General features: G+C 35.2%; 1 protein-coding gene across 2 annotated transcripts in view; it reads left to right on the top strand.

Annotated features, from left to right (window-relative positions):
* Positions 1 to 4,955: 4,955 nt before the first annotated feature.
* Positions 4,956 to 27,052, top strand: part of Dnz1 (DNZDHHC/NEW1 zinc finger protein 11) — a 43,068-nt gene continuing 20,971 nt past the window's right edge. For both annotated transcript variants that reach the window (XR_012967644.1, XM_076209613.1), the window contains exons 1-3: positions 4,956 to 5,403; positions 14,041 to 14,180; positions 14,628 to 14,748. Coding sequence is in view for 1 of the 2 variants with exons in the window: in XM_076209613.1 (XP_076065728.1) it covers positions 5,285 to 5,403; positions 14,041 to 14,180; positions 14,628 to 14,748 (380 nt within the window). In the remaining variant the exon portion in view is untranslated. The remainder of the gene's footprint in view (positions 5,404 to 14,040; positions 14,181 to 14,627; positions 14,749 to 27,052) is intronic.

Below are 27,052 nucleotides of genomic sequence, written 5' to 3'. Positions count from 1 at the left end.
ACCCACAATTAATGCGAGACCAGCACACCTTCGATTACGCCACTAGCGCACCTTCGGCTCAAGAAATACAAAAAAAAATGATAATGATAAAGAATAATAATAATAATAATAATAATAATAATAATAATAATAATAATAATAATAATAATAATAATAATAATGATGATGATAATAATAATAATAATAATAATAATAATAATAATAATAATAAAAGCAGCCCAGGCGTTATCTTGAGTTGTCTAATTTGCGGTATTTATGGAACTTCAAAAACGACAAACAACGTCCTTCTCGAACTTTTTGGAATACCGTTATGACTTTGTCAGTAGGCAGCGCTTCATGTGGGCGTTGTGTTAGCTCAGGTTTGTCGGGTCCCACTTTCGCGAGTTTTGCGCTGCTGTAGCCGACAGCAGACTGAGCACTGGTAACCGTTATAGGCGTCGTCAGCACGGTAGCCAATAGGGCCGTCAGTTGACATAGATAATTTTATAACAAAAAAAAAAATTCGTGTAATGCAAGGAGAAATAAATTTATGCACATATAGCATTAAATCTTCTTACAACATTTCATTTATGCAGATATAACATTAAATCTTCTCACGATATTTCATTTATGCAGATATAGCATTAAGTCTTCTTACGATATTTCATTTATGCAAATATAGCATTAAATCTTACTGCGTTTTATTTAAGATTTATTCATGGCCACAATATAACAGTACACGGACGTTCAAGGATGATTTTTTTTTTTTTTTTTTTGTCATTTGTTTAATGGCTATATAGATGGCTGAAGGTATGTAAAATCCACAGAGGCATAACAAAATCTGTTATATTGACAGTCACTTTTAGGCGAGAATTTTTTGCAGCATACAATTAATTATTCACGCAGCTGTATTTTGGTACAATTAATCACTTTACCAAAGTTACTTCGGTGTGTGTGCAGCATCAACCTCCCTTGTAGACCAATCTGTCAACTTTGGCAACCAGCGCCGATTATCATCGCTATCGTCTACCATTTCAATTATTCTAATTTACAGCAGTGACAGTATCATTACCATCTTTCTAACCAATGCTTTTTGTAATTATATCTTTCTTTGTTTTATTACAGATTTTCTTATTTCTGAACCGCTAAAAATACTTGAATGTCGATAATATGTCAGCGTGCTGATGACGTCATCACTGGGCGTTCTTTGCACAAAACAGTTGTATGTTGCATGCCGTTACTCCAATACGATAATATTATTTGTCGACTTCAAATAAAATACCCAACCAGGATGTTGATCCCTAATATTGACAATTTTGATGTACTCAGGTTTAATTCTATAATCATCTTCATTTGCCATTCTACATGTGTCAAATAGATCAACACCCGGATGGAAAGTCAAGTGACTATTCGCTGTTCTCATAATTTCAACAAAACTACATGAATTATATTGAAAGAGATTATATGTTTTGTATTTCCTATTTATTATCATCATTATTTTATCTATTCACTTAATTATCATTATTATTATTATTTTAGAAACCATGCCATGCAAATGTATGTTTACGTCATGTGAGGACTACGTTTACATGTAATTCGTGATTTTTCAGCGTTGGACAATTACGATATACAATATTTTTTCGTATGATAAACCATAAGGATAAATAATGTGGCTCTCCTCCATAAGGTTTCATTCATGAATACTTAGTTTTTGAGAAAATTGCGACAAATGCTGTGGTAATTCACTATGATTTGGGCCCGTGCAATCTTTTCACTTAGCGGGTGCGTGCGTGTGTATGTACTATGTGGAGTGAATTGCGTACGCGTGTACATTTTCGCGATCCATTTAAAGGCTGAATTTAAAAATTCAAAGTGTTATTATTATTGTTTATTATTGTTTCTTTTTACTACGTTTTCATGAGTAAAGAATTTTAGCAATCTTCCATTGTTTCACTGTTTCTCGCGTAGTTCTCTCCCAACACACACACTCAAATCAAATTAAATATATGAACAAACAGATAGATAAATAGAAAAATCAGTCAATCAATCTAACAGATTACAGCAACGAAATATAAAGGAATTTATAACTCATAACAGGTTCATTTACTACACAAAAAATTGATCAAACATATCTGCATCATAATAAACAATAATTTATATAGCTTGAAGTACAGATACTACGGTACAAATATTTAGATTATTTGCAGGCATATGCGCTTACAGAGACCCACATCTCCCTTCCCAGTTTCACCTTCATCCACATTAACCATGAAGAAACCTCCCTCCACTCCACCACTCACTTACCTACCTTCTCACTTACTAGTAAAGCCACCCTTTACCTTCCTCGTTTTCTCCTCATTCCCGACACCCTCCCCACTACACTCCCAAACTCAAAATAACCCCACCCTTTCAATTTAGTTTCACTTAATGCCAACACATCAATCTTTCTCACAAGTATTATGCCTATCTCCTCCCTGTGTCTTGCTACATTGCTTCCGACCCAATGCACTGGGCGGGATATGGGAATGACCCGTCATCCACGAGGAGCTAAGATGAGAAGTAGGAAGGGGTGGTGGAGAGGAGTGGAATGGGTGGGAGTGGGTACATGACTTTGATTTGGCTACCTCCCTTATAAGGGGGAAAGCTCTTGGTATATAAATAGAATGTACAATTACGAGCATATTTTTTAACCCACCTAGAGTTTTTCATGACACAAAATTCAATTTTTGTTTGACAATTTTTCTATATTCTAGAAAAGTGTTTAACTGCGAGCTAGATATCTCATAAAGAAATATACCAAATACTCGAAGAAAAGAAAAAAATATTGACGTTGTGAGAACAGTAACGTGAGTCAAAACTTTTGCACGTGACTGTACAGCATGTGGCGACGTTGGAGGCGATTACATTCGGAAGTGATGTCATAATGAGATTAATAGTTTTCCTTTTGACATAAATTACAAGGTCAAATTTGTCGTCCTCGTTTATATGTGACTAAAGACATTATAAATGGTAATTTTAAACCTGGCAACGAGAACAAGTTAATTTTATGATACATTACATGTGCGCACATACACACACACATATACATGCATACATATATATATGTATATATATATATATATATACATATATATATATATATATATATGTATATATATATATATATATGGTCCAATAGAGAGATAAGTACTAAAACATCGAACAATCATAAGTACTAAAACATTAAACAATCATTGAACAAACATTGAACAATCATAGCGATATCACACAATCCCAGCGCAACGTTATATTCACCCAAAACTATTTTTATATAATTGCAAAATTTGATCTGATGTGGAGAGGAGTAACCGAGCTAAATGTTGATGGAATAGTATAAAAGGAAGCAAGATAGAACAAAGATGATGAATTGAGAGATAGACAGAGAGAAGGGGGGGGGGCTGAAATAGTGAATGAAATTGTCCTGTCAATATATTATGTGTTCCTTGAAATAAGAAAAGGTACCACAGGACCGGGAAATAATCAATATAGTACCAATCTACAAGGGAAGAAGTAGGGACGAACCTCTGAGTTGTATATCAGTGTCCTTGACATGCATGATAGACATGAACAACATGATAGATGGAATAAACAGCTACGCTAACTTGTTCACTGATGACGCCAAGATCACGAAAAGAATTAAGAGTGAAGAAGATTGTAAACTGGCGCAGGAATATGTAGATGAAGTGTACGAGCAGAGCCAAGAATGAAAGACAAAATTCATTCCAATGAAATGCAAAATTTCTGAAACGGGTAAACGCAACAGTTTTATGAAGTTCCATTGTCAATGGATGAAACAAATACAAAAACAAAAGAGGAACAGGATAAGATGCAATAAGTAAACAAACAAAGAAAAATAAATCAATAGAATAATAGAGGAATAGATAACGTGGGACATATAATTTGTTAACGAAGATGTTGGTAACATTTCAGTATACCAATGAAAATATGAAAGCAAACATTTTGAAAATATTGTTGGCTCTAGATTGGGGAACGATGTAGCGACGTGGTCACAAAACAAGTGAATGAATAAATGAATGATATATGAATATATATATAAATGAATGAACGAATAAGTAGATAGTTAATAAATAAACAAATAAACACAAATGGCAATGTTGAAATTATCCTAAGTTTGGCTGACACATTATGGGGTGATTAGTTAAAATTTGATTGCCCAAGAGGTGGGATGAAAGAACATAAAGACAAAGTAAAAAATAAATAAATAAATAAAGAAGACTGATTGATTAGAGACAACTCTTCGCATCGACATCATTGTCGTCCTCGTTTATATGTGACTAAAGACATTATAAATGGTAATTTTAAACCTGGCAACGAGAACAAGTTAATTTTATAATACATTACACGTGCGCACATACACACACACATATACATGCATACATATAACCGAAGTTGACGCTCACAAATTATATTGGTTACAAGTCCTGGCAGAATCGCATGGTGTACCGTAATCGTTGCTGTGCTTCATAATCTATTCCGAGGGTATTTAGAATTGAAGACGTTGATTCGCGTCTTTGAGTCAGTATTCACCGTCCATGTTTCATAACCATACAGTAGGACAGATCATAAGCGATTTGGAGATTCGGATAATAATTGCATTCATCTGTGAAACAAGAAACTATTCAGATGGGCAGAATCAAGTTAAATAGATTGTGATATGGAAACAGGATCCTTGAATCCTTTATATTACAAATGGATAAATACAATTAGACATTTCTAACTTTAACGTTTCCATAAGTTTGAAGTGATTGAGAAATTTAAGTTGTCTTAATTCTTGTGTTTTATTCTTAGTACTATGATATTAATAGACCTACATAGTAATTATGACTCATTTTGCTTCTGTTTTAGTTCGTTTTTTATATAGTGGACATTTCTATTTGTCATTTCCATAGTTCTTTGTGCAGTTTATACATTTTCTTCGTTGCCGTGCATTCAGTATTTGTTTATCACAGAAAATTGTTACATCATATTCTAACAACCAATTAGGGTTACCCACTTCCTGTTAGTTCCGACCGTGAATGATATGTTTCCCAGAAAAGTACCCAATAGGATTGTAACACACAAATTCACTCAGGGGCGATAGTTACATCTTTGACCATATCCAAGATATTTATATAATTTTTTTCGAATTAACATTGCGTTATTCATACCTTCTATTAGTATGGTTGAATATTTTCACATATACTTTGTATTGAACAGTTGGTAGTCATGAACGTCAGCTGATTACTGTACACAAGGAAATGTCAACATGCCAGTATTTAGAAAAGACCCTTGTGGGATCACTTGCATTATTTTGACGTATTGTGCAATATTTTACGCGGATTATGTCGTCATTAACTGGATTATCCTGCAGACGATGCGAAATAGGTAAGGTAGATTAGGAAGTGTAGAATATAAAGCGTCTCGTAGCCAGAGAAAGTTTTTCCTAGTCTTCAAGTCTTCTTGTTTCATCTTCCTTGTGAAGCATGTGCTTTAGGCAGTTTTAGATAATGTATTTGTGGTACCAGGGTCCAGTCTTCAATTTCAGTCTTAGTGGTTATTTTCTGACCTTCCACAAGGATTTAATTAAATATCCTGAGACCCATGCCTTTTTTTTTTTTCTTATTTTCTCTGTGTAAATTTCACAGATTTTAGGTGTTATTTACACAGTTATAGTTCCTTAATGTCACCTTGTCAGTAAAATTTTGTTAGGACATTTCTTACATTTTTTATTATTTGGGGTGTTTTGTTTCTATCTACTTAAATATTGATAAAATTTTAGGATTATTGGCTTGCAGCTCAGGGGATTTTTCCAGCTTGCGTAGGTAGGTAGAGGGAAGGAAGAGAAAACAAGTGATTTCTAATATAAACAAAGATTCCATATGTCAAATCCAGCAATAAAACAATTGGAAAGATATAATATTCCCAGAGAAACACTTAAGACATATAACTAATTGTTACCGTTTATGGCATTTGCTAAAACCTTGATGTTGATATAATTGAAAACACTATGTTATATACTTTATTTATTCCACAAGATATATAACATTTCATATTGATCATATACAAGAAGGTCTTCCCAGATGTCACATTAGACACAAAGTCGCTTAAGTTCGTATCATCCTATGATTAGTTGTTCTCCCTGCAGAGTAGTTTAAGCTTATGTGAATTTGTATAGTGTGCCAAGGTTATCTCAAAACAACCATATTTGGGAAGAGCTATATTGTTTTTTTGATGTCAAGAATGCATTTCATGATGTAAAAGTTATTCTTTATCATCCTTAACCTTGATATGTTCCTTAAGGTTTTTATTCATTTGCTATTGATTTTGGACCTAATTAAATGAGTGGTATACGTAAACACCTTTCAAAATAGTGATTTGCTGCAACATATAGTTTGGGCCCCTTGCGTTATTATACACATTTAAGCTATCTCATATTTAGATGTAACACTTGGCAAAACAGGTGGTTCTGCATCAATTTTAAACTATATTAAAATGTGTGCAAACAACATATAATAAAAAATAGTGTAGGTAGGGGAACTCAATTCCTAAGCTAGGTAAGAGAGTTAAGAAGTTAAATTCAATCAGGTAAATTAGAAAGATGAGCATGTATTAACAATATAGATAAAATGCTGACATGGCAAGTAACCAATTAGTACATTTAGATACTAAATGTGTACTTGTGGGAATCATTGTGTTTATGTATAAAGGGGTCGCATGAAGATTTTTCAAACCCAGAAAGCCCACATGAAGAATTGTCACCCCATGAGATCCCACCTGAAGATTTGTCACCCCAGTATGCCAGATATCAAGAGTGGAATAAAGGTTAGGTTAGGTTAGGTTGAATGAGGGTTGTGGTTAGTCATCAACTTGTGCAACCAAAGAATCATAAACACCAGGATGGTCCACATGAAGAATTGTCACCCTGTCGTAGTCTGGGATGATGATTCTTCATGTGATCCATATAAAGTATTAACATGGCAAGTATTGGTATGTTTAGATACTAAATTTGTATTTATAGGAATCATTGTGTTTTTTTATTTATACATTTATATCATTTATACAAACTTTGTTAGTTTGAAGGTGTTCCAGAATCTGATTTGTTGAATGGGAAAAGGATTACAAAGGAGGAGTATGCCAACAGGAGACCTTTTGGTCCATAACTAGGTCGGATGTGAAAAAAATTATGATGATGATAAATAAACAAAAAAATTATAGCAATATATATGATAATAAACAAAATAAATAAATGCATAGGTATAGTTAAATAATAAACAGGAAAATAGTAAATGATAAATTGAAAGATAAATAATAATAAATGAAAATCAAGCATATAATAATAAACAAACAGACAAATAATAACAAACAAATAATATAAAATAAATGACAAGCATTACAGCATCTTGCTTAGGTGTTTATCTAAACGAATCTTAAAGCTTCGAACTGAACTACATTGCGCAGCCTCTGCAGGAAGTTTATTCTGTTCATTAACTATGTGGTTGGTGAAGTTGTTTCTATCCATTTCCAAATTAAATTATTTTCTGACAGTTTGAGACCATTATTTCTGGTCGGATTCTCATTCAGTGTGAACATTTTGTCACTTTTGATGTTATGTTGTCTCCCTTTAGAATCTTAAGACCTGTATCAAGTCACCTTGGATTCTACACTTTTTTAGGGAAAACAGATTCATGTGTTTTAATTGATTCATGTCATTTATTTTTGATAGACTAAAGAATTGACCCATAATAATCTAAAATATAATGAAATCACAATACATTACTATTGTCACTATGTGACAGCTGTTATAGTGATGCTATTTCACTGTACCTCTCTGTTTCTGTTAGGAAAAAGGCCAACCAATATTTTGTGGATTATGTTAAGATAGGGTAGTCACCAAAGAAACATATTGTGTATGTTTGTGGCATTTATTGTAGAAATTTCCATGGCTATAGCAATATTGTCACCTACAGTTGTGGTTGAAACTTGTTAATCAAACATTATCCTGCCTTTCCACAACAGTATGGCAAAAGGAAAAATCTGTTGGCCAATCATAACTGAAACAGAACAGTACTTAGATGATAAAAATAGCAAACTGGTAAAAACAAAAAATAAGTGAAAATAACACTGCCATATATCATATTTCAATATAAATAACAGAATAGGATGGATAAAGTAAAATTTGGAAACTTGTTACTGTTTTGGCCCTTCATGAAAACTGAAAGCATCTGCCTAGTAAAGAATAATACCGGCTCCGGCGCTTGGCCTTTGAGCCAAAAATTCCATAAATCAATCAATCAATCAATCAATACTGAAGGGAAAAATGATTTAGCCCAAGCTGGAACTATACAGTGAGACCTCTCATTAACGGACGTTAATTAGCTGTGTTTGCGGTGTTTTTGCTGTGTTTTCCGTGTTTTGGAGTGGTTTTTGGGTGTCATAGTGATTGCACGCACTAAACAACAGCACCAAAAACACGGAAAACACAGCGAAAACATCGCAAACACAGCTAATTAATGTCTGTTAATGAGGTGTCTCACTGTACATGAGTTTGAAACTAGGTGAAGGTGAGGAGCCTATACCATGAGGCATGTAGCTACGTCTGAAGCCATCACTTTTGCCCCCCTATGCATCTGGACTGTTGCAGAAAATAACAGTCATTGCTAGGAATCAGGACCATGGGATTCAAACCCACAACAAAGTGAATACAAGATGACACACTTCTGATTACACCACCAATGCATATATAAAACCAGGAATGATATATAACTGAAGAATAAGAGAGAGGACCCCAAAAGCATGGTTCTTTCCTGTATACTACAATTAAGTATCAATCAGTCTGTTGCCCATGGGCTTTTGAAGGATAACCAGAGCTCCGAGGTAACTGGTAACAGACACCTGATTGGCTAATAAGTCACCCAAAAAAGAATTACTGTTTTGTCTTGGTAGGGCAAAAATGAGATGGTATAAAATGTAGTGTTCTCTGTCTTTCATGGTGATTGGATCTGGGATGATTTTAGTTTTTGGCCAGGCATATTCTGTATTGGTACTGTTTTATTGCTGGATGCCTGAACATAGTCATGTGAATGTGGTCCTTGTTTGTCTCTAGAGGCTCAGTAGATTTGTTGCACATGATCTCCCGGATCTAAACCCAAAATATGTATTAGACATAGTTTATATATATATATATATATATATATATATATTTATGTATATATATATAGTAGAACCTCTATTCTCAAATGTCTTACAAGTCAGATTGAATCTTGACAAAAAAAAAAAAAAAAAAAAAAAAAAAAAAAGAGAGAGAGAGAGAGAGAGAATTTTTTGCTTCGGTAATCAACCAAAATATTGGTTCTCAACCAATCTGGAAAGAAAAGGGGAGGAGTTAAAAGTTTTGTGAGAAAGTATCACCCTCATAAATATGTATCCAGTAGATCAGTAAATACAATTCGGTCCTGACCAAACTAGTTCTGGAACATTTTTCTAGAGTGGATTGTGGTCAAGAACCAAGGTTCTAGTATTTACCTAGTTGTATTTTACAGGAAGGGGAGCTATGCTCGTGGTGTCCCATCTTCATATCTCATTTTATCTAGACTGTTTTTAAATTCGTGTATTGTTTTTGCACACACCACTTTCTCATCTAACTTGTTCCAAATGTCTATTACTCTGTGGGGAAAGCTGTTCTTTTTCAGATCTCTTCTATAACTGTCTTTCTTGATTTTCTTTCCGTCTCCTCTTGTATTTCTACTGTCCCATTTTATTAGATCCTCTCTATCATTAGTTTCTATGCCTTTCATGATTCCATAAATAGTTATCATATCTCCTCTCTCTCTCTTCTTTGCTCTAATGTCTATAGCTCAAGTTTTGCTAGTCTCTCTTCATATGATAGTTCTGAGAGTGTTGGTGCCAATTTTGTAATTGCTCTTTGTATTCTTTCAAGTTTTGTTATACATTTTTTGTACTTGGTGACCACGTCATCGCTGCATATTCCAATCTTGGTCTCATCAAAGTGACTAGTATTTTCTTCACCATTTCTTCATCCAGCCTCTGATTATTCTTGTTGAATTATAAGTTTCTCCAAAAATTTTGTTTATATGTTTCTCAGGGGACATGTTATTCATAATAATGACTCCCAGGTCCTTTTCATTTTCTACTTTTTTATTTCTTCTTCTCCCAATTTATATGATCCTGTTATTCTTTTTTTGCTTCTTCCAAATTCCATTATACTACACTTCTTAATATTGAATTCCATCTCCCAGTTCCTACTCCATTCTCATACTTTATTGAGATCACTCTGTAGCAACTCACAATCTTCTTCAGTGTTCACTTTTTTCAACAATTTTGCATCATCCGCAAAGATTGCTCCTTTATCCATATCATTAATATATATAGCAAACATTATTGGGGCCAGAACTGTTCCTTGTGGAACACCACTTATCACTTCATCCCAATTAGAGTGTTTGTCTCTTATCACCACTCTCATTTTTCTTTCATGCAAGAAGTCTTCCATCCACTTCAGTAGTTTGTCCTGTATTCCTCCTTCAGTTTCTAATTTCTTAAGCAACTTCTTATGTGGCATCTTATCAAAAGCTTTTTTCAGGTCTAGAAATGCACAATCAGCCCATCCATCTCTTTTTTGTATTACATCTATTAGCCTTGAATAGAAACACATTAAGTTTGTGATGCATGAATCCAAATTACCTTGGATTAGGACATTGTTTTTTTTCTAAATGCCTTACCCATCTACTTTTGATGATTCTTTCACAATTGTTTTATATTGTACTTGTTAGAGAGACCGGTCTATAGTTAGTAGGGTCTTCCTTGTTTCCCCCTTTATATATTGGTACTATATTTACTCTTTTCCAATCTTTTGGAACTTTTCCTTCTTTCAATGAACTGTTTATCAGGCTATGTATTTTGTCTGTTAGTTCGTTCCTGCATTCTCTCAAAATCCAGTTTGCTATTTCATCTGGTCCATGTGATTTTCTGACATTGAGATTACTCAAGTATTTCATTATTTCATTCTTTGATACTTCTCTCTCAATCATAGGAGGGACTTTCTCCTCCCATTTGATATCTCTAGGTTGCATGTTCTCCCTTGTAAACACCAATTTAAAATGCTTGGTTATAATTTCTGCAATTTCTATTTCCTCTGTATTCAACTCCTCCTTGTCATAGTTTCTCTATTTCTTGTTTGTTTTTCAGTTTGCTGTTTATATATAAATCTGTAAAATAATTGGGGTTGATCTTTACATTTTCTATGACATTTTTTTCGTATTTTCTCTTTTCTTCTCTGCACACTTGTACATATTCATTTCTATAACTAGTATATATTTTCCATTTTTCAGGTCTTTTGTCTTTTTTCCATTTTATCCAGGCTTTATCTCGTTTGTCTTTTAACTCCCTACATCTTTTGTTGTACCAGCACTTTACATATTCTTTTTCTTGGTTTTGTCTTGGGACATACTTTTCCACTCCTTCTCTATAAATTTTTGTCAAAAATTTCCATTTCTCTTCTACTGTTGTTTCCTCCTTGTGTATTCTTTCCCAGTCTGCTTTTTGAAAGAATTCTCTTATTTTATATAAAAAAAAAAAATCATACATCAATCTTCCCTTTCTATTGTTCATTTTTTTCATGTATTTTTCCTCATTTAGTTCCAGTTCAACCAATATGTGGTCACTTTTACTTATTGGTGTCTTATATTCAATCTTGTCCACTATTTTGGGTTCTGATGTGATTATTAGGTCCAGTCTCGATGGTTCTTCCTCAATTCTATACCTAGTATTCTCTTGAATCCATTGCGTCATTGTATGTTCAATAATCATATCAAGTACATTTCCCCATAGGTAGTCTCCACCCTTTACTGTCATCTCTTCCCTGCAGATTTCTTTACAATTAAAGTCACCCATTATAACTATTCTTCCTCCATCTTCCATTATCTTAGTGTAATCCTTGTGTCTTCTAACATACTTTTGTGTTCTCTTCCCACAAGGCTCTTCCCATCCCTGTCCTCCACTTCCATCATAATCATCTCTACTCAAAGGATTACAAAGGATTACAAAGGCGGAGCATGCCGACAGGAGACCTTTTGATCCATATCTAGGTCGGATGCAAAAAAAAAAAAAAAAAAAAAAAAAAATCATATTAATAATAAATTAAAACTATAATAATGTAAAAATAACAAATAAAATACATAAATAAATGCATAGGTATAGTTGAATAACGAACAAACAGGTAAATAGTAAATGATTATAAATTGACATATAACTAATAATAAATGAAAATCAGCCAGACAAATTATAACAAAACAAAAACAAATAATATAACATAAATTATAATCATTACAGCATCTTACTTAGGTATTTATCTAAATGATTCTTAAAGCTTCGAACTGAACTACATTGCACTACCTGTGCAGGAAGTTTATTCCATTCATTAACTACACGGTTGGCAAAGTTGTTTCTACCTACTTCCAAATTGAATCTATTTCCGGACAAAATATTCTTTCCATATGTGACATTCCTCACATTTATATCCTTCTTAGTCAGGAACATAACTCCACTCCCTTGTTTTACCTCTCTGTTTCTAATCCAATAATTATATGCACCATGTCCTACACTGTTGGGTGGTAGTGGACCTTTCAATTTTGTCTCTACAATTCCCATTGTGTCCAGTTCTTTTTCCTTCAGATATAATCATTCAGTTAATTCAAGCCTGTTATTAAGCCATCTATATTTGTGTAAGACACTTTTAATTTTCTGCTACTTCCATTGTGTTTTCTGTTTCCCTTCTGTTTTCCTCTGCTATGAACCATTTCCTCACTTTCATATTCACTACTCTCCAATAGAATTTCTCTTTTTCTGACTGTTCTTTTCTCATTTTTTTCCTTAGCTTCTAGTCTTTTTGTTTTCTCATCCTCTCTTTCCTCTTTATTCATTTCTCTTTTTATCCATACCTTTTTATATTGCTCAAAGTCTGCTGGTTTCCCTGTTTTTGCTAAGATATTCTCTGCTGTCATTTGTGACCTGAATTTAACCTTAATTGGTCTGGTCTTATCAGTATTGTATTTCCCGAACCTATACATTTCTTCTATTTGTTTCCCTATTTCTGGTTCATCTTCTTGAACTACTTCTAATATAGTATTTACTTTTTCCTTTTCCTCCTTTATTCTTGTAGTCCTATTTAGATTATACTTCTCTTCCATCCCTAATATAATTATACATTTCTTTTTATCTGCTAAGTCTCTTATTATATTCTCCTTCTCTCGCATCACTCTAATAACTGTGTCTTCAGTTTGTTCTTTCATCTCCTGCTCCATTATACCTCTAAATTCAATTTTATTGTTCTCTTGTACTTTTTTCCAACCACTTACCTCTTTTGCTATGGACTCTTTATTACTCCTCTTCAATTCCTCATTCACTTCCTTTACTTCTCTTAATTGTCTTTTTAATTCTACTATTTCTTTAGTTAGGTTTTGATTCTCCTTCTTTAGTTCTTCCAGCTTATCAACTCTTTGAGTAATTGACTTTATTTGGTTAAACTTAGCTTCCCAATTTTCATTAATTTCTTTTAGTTTCTCCTCTAAATTTACTAGTCAGGGGAGGTTGTCATTTCCTCCCTCATTAAATCCATGGAAATAGTTATCTTCACCTTCCATTGCACTGCTCTTATCTATATTTCTATTCTTTACATTTTTGCTAATCCCTTCATCTTCATTATCATCCGGTCTCCGTTTGTTGACATGGCATCTGTTTTCCTGGACCCAGTCTTCCCCTTCCTCATTTCTTTCCATTTTCCTCAGTAATCCCTCCCCTTCTCCATTTTCATCACCTTCCCACTACACCATGAGCTTTCCCCTTCCCTATAAATACAACACAGGTACTTCCTTGTCTTTGTTATCCTCGACATTCTTGGATAACTCCAGAGTCTGAACTTCACTGCCACTTTGACCGACGTGTGTGCGTGTGTGTTTGTTTAATGTTCATATGTCATGTATATATATATATATATTTTTTTTTTTTCAGTTTATGGGGAGCAGTACATGTGTTGTTTTTCAACACTGTTATATTTCTGACAATCATGTCCCACCTACGTGCTGTTTTAAGTGATCCAGGCATTGTACCACTTCCACAGAGTAGAATTGACTTCTCTGATATGCATTCAGGTGAGCAAAAAATTATTTTCTTTTCTTTTCAGTAAAGTATTACAGGCCAGGGAAATTTCTGGAATACAAACTGGCTGGGACCAAAAGTTGTTCATGTGAGACAGTATAAATCAGTTTTCCCAAAGCCCAGATATATAAAGTCTATGCTCTTTATTGTGTTGTAGTTTAAGATATATGTGATATAGTTTTCTAGGAAACTAGTCTTGCAAGAACACTTATGTTTGAAACCAATGCAAGCTGTCATGTATTAGACATTTGCTTTCTGATTGAGGTTGATGGTGTTTCTTTCCATTCTTTTCCCTATGATTGAGGTTAGGCTTACTTGTCTATAATTTTGTGACTTCTGCTTATCAACCTTTTTGGATATAGGAGCAACATTTGTATACAAATATTGGCTTGTCACTTTAAGTTGCAGTGAAAGATTATGCTTGTCTCTATCTTATAAAGGAGGTGAACAGAATAATGACTGGACAGTTTGTGCACGTTGTGAAATGTACAGACCACCACGTGCACATCATTGCAGAATATGTCAACGCTGTATCAGACGCATGGACCATCACTGCCCATGGTAAGCTCTCTAAACTTTCTATGTTTTATGCTTCCTGTTAGTACAATACTTGCTCACATATATATGTATATATATGTGTATATATATATATATATATATATATATATATATGTATATATATATGTATATATATATATATATATATATATATATATGTGTGTGTGTGTATGTATATATATAGAGATATATATATATATATATATATATATATACTGTATACTGTATACAGACGCTCCTCAACTTACGTTTTAGTTACGTTCCGAATGGCCGAACGTAACGTGAAAATGAACGTAAGTTGTTACTGTACGTTCCAGTAATGACCGTTCATACTGTACTATACATCCATAAATTATATTACCGTATCTTATAAAACACCCCTAAATCATTAATTATAAACATGACATTGTAAAATAATAACATTAATTTCAAGTAAATTAAATTCAAGCAACATAAAGTGAGATGGTGAAGGAGGAGGCAAGGCATGTTCAGTCTGTCGTTTGTGCCATGTAAACAATGGACGCAGCGTCATGCGTAAGTATAGTTTGAATGTCTCATACTACAGAGAGTGCGCTAAACTAAAAAAATCATTATTTTTTTTTTATTTTTTTACATTTTTTACAGTCGGTTCAAACGTAAAATCGAAAAAACGTAAAACGAATGAACGTAAGTAGAGGAGCGGCTGTATATATATATATATATATACAGGTAGTTCTCGATATATGCGACTTCAATATATGCGAATTTGCGTATATGCGATTCAAGAATTTGCACCACTTTTCGATATGTGCGGGGATATATTCGAAGATATGCGATTTGACCTAAAAAAAAAAAAATAAATAAAAATAGTCGCGGCCGATTATTTTTTTCAAAATACCTATTATATATTTGAAGTTGGTGCGCATAAAGCCGTGTGGTAACACTGGCTGCATCAGCTAGGTAGAGCTGGCATCACTGCGGCGTTATCACAACAACAACACCGGCAGCTGTACAGACGGCATCGTCTTAGGCATCCTTCCTGTTTCATAGGCCAAACCATTGTCTTTCTGCAGGTAATTAAGCTTTTTTGATACACAAATTAATTATTTTTTTCACAAACAAATTAATTTTTGATACTTATTACTGCCCCAATTAATTTCGTCAATTTTCACTCTCTGCAAGAATTATCGTTTATTCTCCGCACTAGATAAACTCTAAGCAGTAAGCCTGCCTGTGTACCTCCAGAGCACATCAACAGTCAGTTTAAGCGTAGCAAGCAGTCTGAAATGTGAATTGTAAACAGACTGATTTTTCAAACAGCTGAAGAAAATACGCTTGGCGAAATAAGTGATGTTTACGGTAGCGTCTTTTCCCGAGGTTAATACTTACATGCTAAAATGTATGTAAACATATATGAGATGCAGTATGTAAGCCCTTTGCCAAAATAAAATATGTAAAAAAAAAAAAAAAAAAAAAAAAAAAAAAAAAAAAAAAAAAAAAAAAAAAAAAAAAAAAAAAAAAAAAATCAATCCGAGTTGAGAACGTATCCCCCTTTTTCCCATAGGTTCAATAGTTCGATATATGCGAATTCGTTATATGCGGGGGGTCCGCGGAACGGAACCCCCGCATATAACGAGAACTACCTGTATATATATATATATATATATATATATTTGTACACTGCTTTGATGTGTGAATTTTGTGTTTCTTGTTTCTGTAGATGTGCACTTACACACTGTATATTAAACACTTTTAGAGGACCAATGATGTGTACAGTCACTATCCGAGTTACGATGTACGCGAGTTACGACCACCCGTACTTACGACCACATCTAGCAGATGCCTATTATGAGTTTACTGTACATATCTGGCAGCACAGCGCGTAAGATAGTTGTGGCAACCGGCATCGCGTGCGGCAGTTATGGCAGAGATGGAAAAGTTGCTATACACGTGGTTGGAAGATAATAGGCAAAGAAATGTGAGAGTGACGTTGCAAGCAGTGCAAAGTAAGGCTACAAGTTAATTTCACATGTTGAAAGAACGTGCAGGTGAAGAATACGCTTCACATGAGTTCATAGTGAGTGCTGGGTGGTTTCGTTGCTTTCGAGAGCGTTACCAGGTTCACCACGTGTTGTCGAAAGGTGAGGCTGCTAGCAGTGATGCGCCTGCAGCTAAGGCATTTGTGGAAGAGTTTGATAAATTATGGATGAAGGATATTTACATACTTACGACCATGTCTAGCTGATGCCTATTATGAGTTTACTAATACGAATACACTATAATAAGTATTTTCTTTCTTTAACTTACCATATCATATTAACAACTAAGCAACTGAAAACAATACTGTATACAACTGTAGGAGAGAAGCCAAACCCAGAGTATGGGATCCAATGTATTTAACGTTTCGCCCACCAGGGCTTCTTCAGTAATAACATAGTGGACAAACATCTGACTCCTTATATAACCCGAGCTTGCGGGGAGAAACAAACATGAAACTGGTGTTTAAAAAAAAAAAAAAAAAAAAGTAGAGACTGAACAACTTCACACCAGGCTTAATGACCCCCTTATGGGTCGATAGCCTTAAAAAAGTCCACTATGTTATTTCGGGAGAAGCCCTGCTGGGCGCAACGTTAAATGCATTGGATCCCATACTCTGCGTTTGGCTTCTCTCCTACAGTACTGTTGCAGTCGTTGCTGCTTTTACTCAATGCTGTATACAAAGATAGATGTACTGTACCTATATCTCACACTTAGAATGAATTGAAATGGATGAGGAAAAATAGATCTTAAAATTCACATATGTTTAGAGTACATACAACAATTGAAGAATTAAGAAAAAATTATTAAAAGGAAACTACAATTTAAAAAACTTAAAAATGGTAAGCAAGGTTATATTTAATATGTGTATTTACCTAGTTGTATTTTACGGGAAGGGGAGCTATGCTCGTGGTGTCCCATCTTTATATCTCATTTTATCTAAACTATTTTTAAATTCATGTATTGTTTTTGCACACACCACTTTCTCATCTAACTTGTTCCAAATGTCTATTACTCTGTGAGGAAAGCTATTCTTTTTCAGATCTCTTCTATAGCTGTCTTTCTTGATTTTCTTTCCGTGTCCTCTTCTATTTCTTTCATCCCATTTTATTAGATCCTCTCTATCAATAATTTCTATGCCTTTCATGATTCTGTAAATAGTTATCAAATCTCCTCTCTCTCTTCTCTGCTCTAGTGTCTGTAGCTCAAGTTTTTCTAGTCTCTCTTCATATGATAGTTTTGAGAGTGTTGGTGCCAATTTTGTAATTGCTCTTTGTATTCTTTCAAGTTTTGTTATACATTTTTTTTGTATTTGGTGACCACATCATTGCTGCATATTCCAATCTTGGTCTTATCAAAGTGATTAATATTTTCTTCACCATTTCTTCATCCAGGTATGTAAATGCCACTTTGATTGTTCTTATTAAATTATAAGTTTCTCCAAAAATCTTGTTTATATGTTTCTCAGGTGACATATTATTCATAATAATGACTCCCAGGTCCTTCTCATTTTCTACTTTTTTTATTCCTTCTTCTCCCAATTTATATGATCCTGTTATTCTTTTTTTGCTTTTTCCAAATTCCATTATACTACACTTTTTGGTATTGAACTCCATCTCCCACTTCCTACTCCATTCCCATACTTTATTGAGATCACTCTGTAGTGACTCACAATCTTCTTCCGTGTTCACTTTTTTTAACAGTTTTGCGTCATCTGCAAAGAAGCTCATGTAACTTTCAATTTCTTTGTCCATATCATTAATATATATAGCAAACATTATTGGGGCCAAAACTGTTCCTTGGGGAACACCGCTTATTACTTCATCCCAGTTAGAGTGTTTGTCTCTTATCACTACTCTCATTTTTCTTTCTTGCAAAAAGTCTTCCATCCATTTAACCACTTCCATACGGTGACGCCTACGTAGGCGGCATGAGGAGCAAGTGGGTACTCGATGATGCCGACGTCGGCATCTTGATTATATTTATTGTAGTCGTACCTACGTAATTTCCATTCCCTCTAAACTGGCTTCATCAATTTCTATGGTTATCAAAATGCACGGGTGAAAGAGAATGAACGATTGAGCACTGACTTTATTTTTTATAATGCGATTATTATGACGCAACATCGCACGTCGGGCAGCTAATGCTGCCAGACGTGCAATGTGCCCCGGAGTGAAGAGGTTAAGCAGTTTGCCCTGTATTCCTCCTTCAGTTTCTAATTTCTTAAGTAACTTCTTATGTGGTACTTTGTCAAAAGCCTTTTTTAGGTCTAGAAATGCACAATCAGCCCATCCATCTCTTTCTTGTATTATGTCTATTAGCCTTGAATAGGAACATATCAAATTGGTGACGCATAATCGTCCTTGTCTGAATCCAAACTGCCTTGGATTTAGTACGTTGTTTTTTTTTCTAAATACTTTACCCATCTACTTTTGATAATTCTTTCACAGATTTTTGCTATTGTACTTGTTAGAGAGACTGGTCTATAGTTTGTAGGGTCCTCTTTATTTCCTCCTTTGTATATAGGTACTATATTTGCTCTTTTCCAATCTTTTGGAACTTTTCCTTCTTTCAAGGAACTGTTTATTATGCTTTGTATTTTGTCTGCCAGTTCATTCTTGCATTCTTTCAAAATCCAGTTTGCTATTTCATCTGGTCCATGCAATTTTCTGACATCAAGATTACTCAAGTGTTTCATTATTTCATTCTTTGTTACTTCTATTTCTTTCATAGGGGGGACTTTCTCTTCCCATTCGATCTCTCCAGGTTGTATGTTCTCCCTTGTAAACACCGATTTAAAATGCTTGTTCATAATTTCTGCCATTTCTATTTCCTCTGTGTATTCAACTCCTCCTTGTCGTAATTTCTCTAATTCTTGTTTGTTTTTCAGTTTGTTGTTTACAAATCTGTAAAATAGTTTTGGTTGATCTTTACATTTTTCTATGACATCTTTTTCATATTTTCTTTTTTCGTCTCTGCACACTTGTACATATTCATTTCTATAACTAGTATATATTTTCCATTTTTCAGGTCTTTTGTCTTTCTTCAATTTGGTCCAAGCTTTATCTCTTTTGTCTTTCAACTCCTTACAACTTTTGTTGTACCAGCACTTTACATATTCTTTTTCTTGTTTTTGTCTTGGGACATACTTTTCCACTCCTTTTTTTATAAATTTTTGTCAAAATATTCCATTTCTCTTCTACTGTTGTATCTTCTTTGTGTATTCTTTCCCAGTTTTCATTTTGAAAGAATTCTCTTATTTGATCAAAATTTGTTTTTTCATACATCAATCTTCCTTTTCTATATTGTTCATTTCTTTTCATGTATTTTTCCTCATTTAGTTCTAGTTCTATCAATATGTGGTCACTTTTACTTATTGGTGCCTGGTATTCTATATTTTCCACTATTTCAGGTTCTGATGTGATTATTAGGTCTAGTCTCGATGGTTCTTCATTTCTATACCTAATGTTCTCTTGAATCCATTGTGTGGTCAATAATCATCTCAAGTAGAACATTTCCCCATGAGTCTTCTCCACCCTTTACTGTCATCTCTTCCCAGCAGACTTCTTTGTAATTAAAGTCGCCCATCATAACTATTCTTCCTCCATCTTCCATTATCTTGTTTAATGTTATTCTTGTGTCTTCTAACATACTTTTATGTTCACTCTCTTCCCACGAGGCTGTTTTTGAAGCACGTAGTTTATTACAGAATTTCTGCTCTTTTTATCTGTCTTCTACTTCTATCATAATCATCTCTACTCTATTCTTTCCATGTGTGACACTCTTCACGTTTATATCCTTCTTAGTCAGGAACATAACTCCACCCCCTTGTTTTATCTCTCTGTTTCTAATCCAATAATTATATGCATTGTGTCCTATGCTGTTGGGTGGTAGTGGACCTTTTAATTTTGTCTCTACAATTCCCATTATGTCCGGTTCTTTTTCCTTCAGATACTCGTTCAGTTCATTCAGTCCTGTTATTAATCCATCTATATTTGTGTAGGACACTCTTAACTTTCTGTTATTTCCATTGTATTTTCTGTTTCTTTTTTTGCTTCTCTCTGTTATGGTCCATTTCCTCACTTTCATATTCACTACTCTCCAATAGAATTCTTCTTTTTCTGACTCCGTTCTGTTCTCGTTTTTTTCTTTAGCTTCTTGCCTTTTCATTTTTTCTTCCTCTCTTTCCTCTTTATTCATTTCTCTTTTTATCCATACCTTTTTATATTGTTCACTTGCTGCTAGCTTCCCTGTTTTTGCTAAGATATTCTCTGCTGTTGTTTGTGACCTGAATTTAATCTTAATTGGTCTGGTCTTATCTGTACTATATTTTCCGAGCCTAAACATCTCTTCAATTTGTTTCATGATTTCATTCATTTCTCTTTTTATCCATACCTTTTTATATTGTTCATTTGCTGCTAGCTTCCCTGTTTTTGCTAAGATATTCTCTGCTGTTGTTTGTGACCTGAATTTAATCTTAATTGGTCTGGTCTTATCTGTACTATATTTTCCGAGCCTAAACATCTCTTCAATTTGTTTCATGATTTCAGGTTCATCTTCCTGAACTAATTCTAGTAAACTGTTTACTTTTTCTTTTTCCTCTTTAATTCTTGTGGTTCTATTTTGGTTAAATTTCTCTTCCATTCCTAATATAATTATACATTTCTTTTTGTCTGCTAAGTCTCTTACTATATTCTCCTTCTGTCTCATCACTTTAATAACTGAGTCTTCAGTTTGTTCTTTCATTTGTTGCTTAATTATGTCAGTAAATGCAACTTTACTGTTTTCTTGGATTTTTTTCCAGCCCTGTGCTTCCTTTGCTATGGCCTCTTTATTGTCTTTATTATTCCTCTTTAATTCCTCATTCTCTTTAACTTCTTTTAACTGTCTTTTTAATTCTTCTATTTCCAAAGTTAAGTTTTTGTTCGCCTTCTCGAGTTCTTCCAATCTTTCAACTCTCTGCACAATCTTGGCTACATTACCGAACCTGTTTTCCCAATGCTCGGTCACCTTATCAAGTTTCTCCTCTAGTCTTGCCAATCGGGGGAGGTTGGTATCCCCCCACCCTCTTTAAATCCCTGGAAACTATTATCATCACCTTCCACTGTGATGCTCTTATCTATACTTCTAATCTTTACATTTTTGTTGATCCCATCATCACCGAAATCATCATCATTGGTCCGTCTTTTGTTTACAAGACGCCTGGCCTCCTGGACCATGTCCCCCTCTTCCTCATTTCCTTCCATTTCCCTCAATAATCCCTCCCCTTCTCCTTCCCTATCACCCCCCCCCCACTACACCACAAGCTCTCCCCTTCCCTATAAATACTATAAGGCATTTCCTGGACGTTGAGATCCACGTAGATTTTCCTTTTTCTTCGGAACTATAATTCTCGCCGTCCATTCGACGAAAGGGTGTGCGTGTGTGTGTGTGTGTATATACAGGTATAGTATATACATACAGTACCTGCATACGTATATATACTGAAATACAGTACAGTATTAAAACAAAAAACAAAAATAGAAAAAATTATAAAAATGAAACTAAAAAGCATTGATAAATAGACAGTAAACAGCTTGTATTTAATAGTATTCAATAGAAAAAGTTACTTAAAAATGCAACAGATTGATATCATGTATCCTAGAGTAGAACCCTCGTGTTGGCCATTTTGAATAGGATCCGACTTACGACTGGTTTGTCGGAACCTATCTAGGTTGTAACTCGGATAATGGCTGTATTTACAAGAGATTGTCCTGCAAGATGAATGACAGAGAGTATGAGCTCCTTGCCACTTGTCTATAAAATCCATCAACACTCTTAACTCTGTCTGGGGGTGCAGCCCCAGTGGCCTGACATATACTCTCCAGACTGGGCCCAAGATTGCTATATCAACTTTGGCTGTATTTCCTTTAATTTTTCACATAAGGAGATCTGATTCTCAATAAGTGCTCCTTAAATCTGTTACTATAACCTGATGACATACATACATGAATTTAAGAGCAAGCTAGACATTGAGAGATACAAAGGCGGGACACCACGAACATAGCTCCCCTTCCCGTAAAATACAACTAGGTAAATAGGTAAATACATACATATATCAAAGGCTTTCTTCCCCCTTATAAGGGAGGTAGCCAAAAAACAAAGGCATAAAAACCACTCCCACCCATTCCATCTCTGTCATACTCCACTCCCCTCCACCCACTCCCCTCCCTCTTATTTTGGCACCTCCTGGATAACAGGTCATCCCTGCATCTCACCCACTGACCTAGGAGTTCTGATGACATAGTCCCACAATAATACAACACAGACAATAGTCCGTTTCTTCCCAGAGGATTCTACTGAAGCAGTTCAATTGTTGCCTAAAGTTTCACTGGCTGGAGACCTGCAGTAGTCCTCAGGCCCTCCCGTAGATCTCTTAGGGAAGAAACCTTGGACTCGATTGTGGGACTATGGATTTCCAGTCAGTGAAACTTGTGTCAGTTATTATTGATTAATGCCCTCTACCCCAATTCCACCTGGAGTTGTAGCCCAGATAGACCAGTATCAGGTCTTTGGACTGGACCTGAAGCTTACCCAGTAATTTATTTTGTTTTTATTTACTGCTGTATGGCTAACTTTATTAGAACCCTGGAACACCTAGAAAACAGGAAACACTCACCAACCCAAAAAATCTCTGATGAAGGCCTGGGCCCAGGCTGGTGAGAGGGTGCAAATACACAGGGCACTCTTTGATTGGGTGAGGAAAGGCTTGGAGGTCTCAGGGGCAGATATCTCCACATCTTGGAGAGTAGTGGCACCATATATGCATCTCCAGTTGCTTCTATGCAAAGGTCACGAAAACACTCAAAACATATTGAATAAAACATCTACTCTTGGACAAGTATCCCCAGACAGAAGAGAAAAACTCGCAAGCAAAAGTCACATTAGCTTGCCTCTTTTTAGGGTACCATTCAGCTCTAAATCAGTATCAACACAGAAGTCCAAGTGATGATTGCATCTAGGGTATTTAGTGCCTGTTGCTGGACCAGCTCTATGCTAGTTCTGTTTCAGTGTAGGATGGTAACCTGAACAGAGGCATGTTGGTAGCACTTCTTTTTGTTTCTGGAGTGATTTCTCTACATAATGTCTGGATGTGTCTGATAATGTATTAGATTTGTTGTAGTGTTTATTTAGTATTCTGTGTGTGTGTGTGTGTGGGTTTGTGGATAGATGTTGGGTACTGGAGATAAGTTGTAGACATTGCTTATAATGTCACTGGAGTGGTTTTCATGTTGCGTTCTGTGGGCTGTGTTTGTGTTGTTAGATGTGATGGGTTTTAGCATAGAATTGTGACCCTATAATTCATGCACTGCTCCACTTATATTGAATATATTCATAATTCAGTGAAAGTGACAAGTAGGGGTTTGAATATAGTATGTTGAAGAATAATGATTAAATGCAAGGCATATTGGTTTTCATCGATATGATTGATAAGTCATGTTAACTGAAAGATCAAGGGGCAGGTTTGAGAGAAATATTTCATATCCTTGTAGATATAAAATCTATATTGACAAGTGATAGTCAAATGAGGAAGGCTTCAGTTTTTTTCTGCAGTGGTTGTCAAATATTTTGAACTATTCTTGTAGTAGATCAAAGTTTACAGTATTGTGGATGGCTATTCTGGAGGTTCTGAGGTATTTTGATTTGATTCACCCATTAGTTTTAGAACTTCTGGAGTGGCTGTCCTTTCTTACATGTTGGCTGTGGGTGACAAATAGACATCTGTTGGATTCCTTCATACACAAGTCTCTGAATTTTTCTGAGCTTTGTTTTCACTTGTGTCATATATAGTCATTTAACTATTAAGTCTCCCACCAGGATTACATTGTCACTTTGTTCAATTTCCTCAACAACTGTTAACCTCTTGTGTGTTTTCCATACTGTGCTTTGTCTGATGTTGGGGTCATTTGAGATCTATAGTGCTTGCTACACATTCAGTTTCAGTCTCTGTATTCTTTTAATAATAAGAACAGTAATGAATGTCCCAGGCAGTGAGAGGGCAGACATGGTGGCAGAGACAGCCACTTTATAGTCGCTTTTCTGATTATTGCCTTGTTCGTTCTTTTTAAGAATACAGTTATCATATTAGTGCAGCTATATTGCATTACTTGGCAACAGGAATGCAGTAAAATGAGGGACTTTGTTCCATAATTGCCCAGCCACCTGGAAATGGTTCTTTCCCACATTTGAGTAAACATACTCAAAATACATGTAGGTACCTTTTAAAGGATCACCTACGGCCACACTATGAGGACTGCAGTGGCCCTCCCCATACTTGCAGGCACTTGTTTTAGTGCCCCCCAGTCTGGAGGACTTGAGGAAGTGACTCTTCTTCAGACAGTTGGGGAGGATGGCATCTATAATTTCCCCTCTCTACTAAAGAAAAGTGACTGCGGTCCAGAAGGTGAGGTTTTCAAGTCTTTAAATGAATGAGGTATTTTAGATAGCATTTAATCTTATAACTAAATGCTGTTTATCTTTCATGCTTGCAAATTTTGGAGTTTTTTTTTTATCTATTTTATTCCTTTATATCTCTTACTCTTAACCTGTTGTATCAATTGTTATTTTTACAGGAAACCTGTGATCTCAAGGTAGCCAACAATGGCCACCTGATCTTCCTATAGATCTGTCAGAAATAATGTATTGTTCATGTGTGAATGTGAAGCACTGAAGAATAAAAATCTTGTCTTCAGTGTGGTGCTGTCATTTTTTCATGGATGTTTGAAGTGTTTGAGAAGTGTTACAAGAATTGATAGAGTAAGAAATGTGGGGGTGAGGCAGAGAATAGGGATAGAAGGGAAGTTATTGAATATGTTAGAAAAAAATTATGAGGTGGTTTGGGGAATATGGAAAGGATGAATGAGGAGATGTGCAGAAGTAAATGAAATGAGCCTAAAAAAAAAGAATAAGAATGGGATGGATGGAGTGAACGGGCTTTGGATGCACATAGATTGCTGGGCTGGTACCCACTCGAACCTCAACCTTGTCAGTGGTCTGAAACTGTTCATACATGAATGTAGGATATGGTGTCCATGGTATGCAGTGACAATACTTGGAGGAAGCTGATGTATCACACACACACAGTGTTGTCCAAGTCACCTCAGGTCCTGAGGTGAACAGCTGTCAGGGGCCATTATTCATATTGGATCCCTTTCCTAACCTCTGCGCCATGGTGAGGGTTTGAACTAACACCATGGTGGGACCCCAACTGTCAGCCAAGGCAAGCCTCAATTCCCCCACCATGGCACCCAGCCATGGCAGTAGCCTCCCCAGTAAACAGATTAGGCTCATGGCCAGGGGGAGGCTTGATAAGTTGATCCCGTGATTACAAGGCCAGTGTGCCACCACTGTACTAGCCAGGAGGCAGTGGTGGGAATAAAATAGCTCAGGCTGTCAGGCCCTACTTTGGAAGAGCTGTGCTTTGTTGCTTTGTCTTTGACTTAAGCAGTGTGGCAGGAGACAGGACGGATCTTCATTTTGTCCATCTTGTTCCAGACATCCACCACTCTATGTGGAAAGCTGTTTTTTTTTTTTTTTTTTTTTTGGGGGGGGGGGGTTGTCATCTATAACTGTCCTTTTTGAGTTTCTTTTCATGTCCCCTTGTTTTTCTTCTATCCCAATTTAATAAGTCTTCTCTATCAAGGACTTCCAGGGTTGGTAATTCCAGTTTAGACTATCTTTGCTCATATGTCAGCTTTGAAAGTGTTGGGGCCATCTTTGTTGTTCTTTGTTGTTGCTCTTTGGATTCTTCCTATTTTCCTTTTGTTCTTTTTTGTACTGGATGTCCATAGTTTTGCTGCATTCTCCAGTCTTGGTCTTATCAGTGTGGCTAGTATTTTCTGTACCATTTCCTTATCCAAGTAATTAAAAGCCACCTCTATTGATCTTAACAAATTGTAGGTTTCTCCAACTACTTTGTTTATCTGTTTGTCTGGGGACATGTCTTTGGTGATGATTACTACTAGGTCCTTTTTGGAACCAACTTTCTTTACTTCCTTTGCACCGGTTTTATATTGTCCTGATACTCTTTTTACTTTTCCAAATTTCATTATGCTACATTTCTTAATGTTAAAGTCCACTTCCCACTTCTGACTCCATTCCCAGACCTTGCTCAGATCTCACTGTAGCAATTCACAATCTTTTTCTGTACTTAGGTTCTTTAATAGTTTTGTGTCATCTGCAGAGAAGTTTCTGTAATATTCTACACCTTCATCCATGTCATTTACATACATAGCAAATATTATCAGAGCCA

Source organism: Oratosquilla oratoria, chromosome 26 (genome assembly GCF_046742065.1).
Source record: "Oratosquilla oratoria isolate Oo_2021 chromosome 26, ASM4674206v1, whole genome shotgun sequence".
NCBI lineage: Eukaryota > Metazoa > Arthropoda > Malacostraca > Stomatopoda > Squillidae > Oratosquilla > Oratosquilla oratoria.
This window is presented reverse-complemented; position numbering and strand designations above follow the sequence as displayed.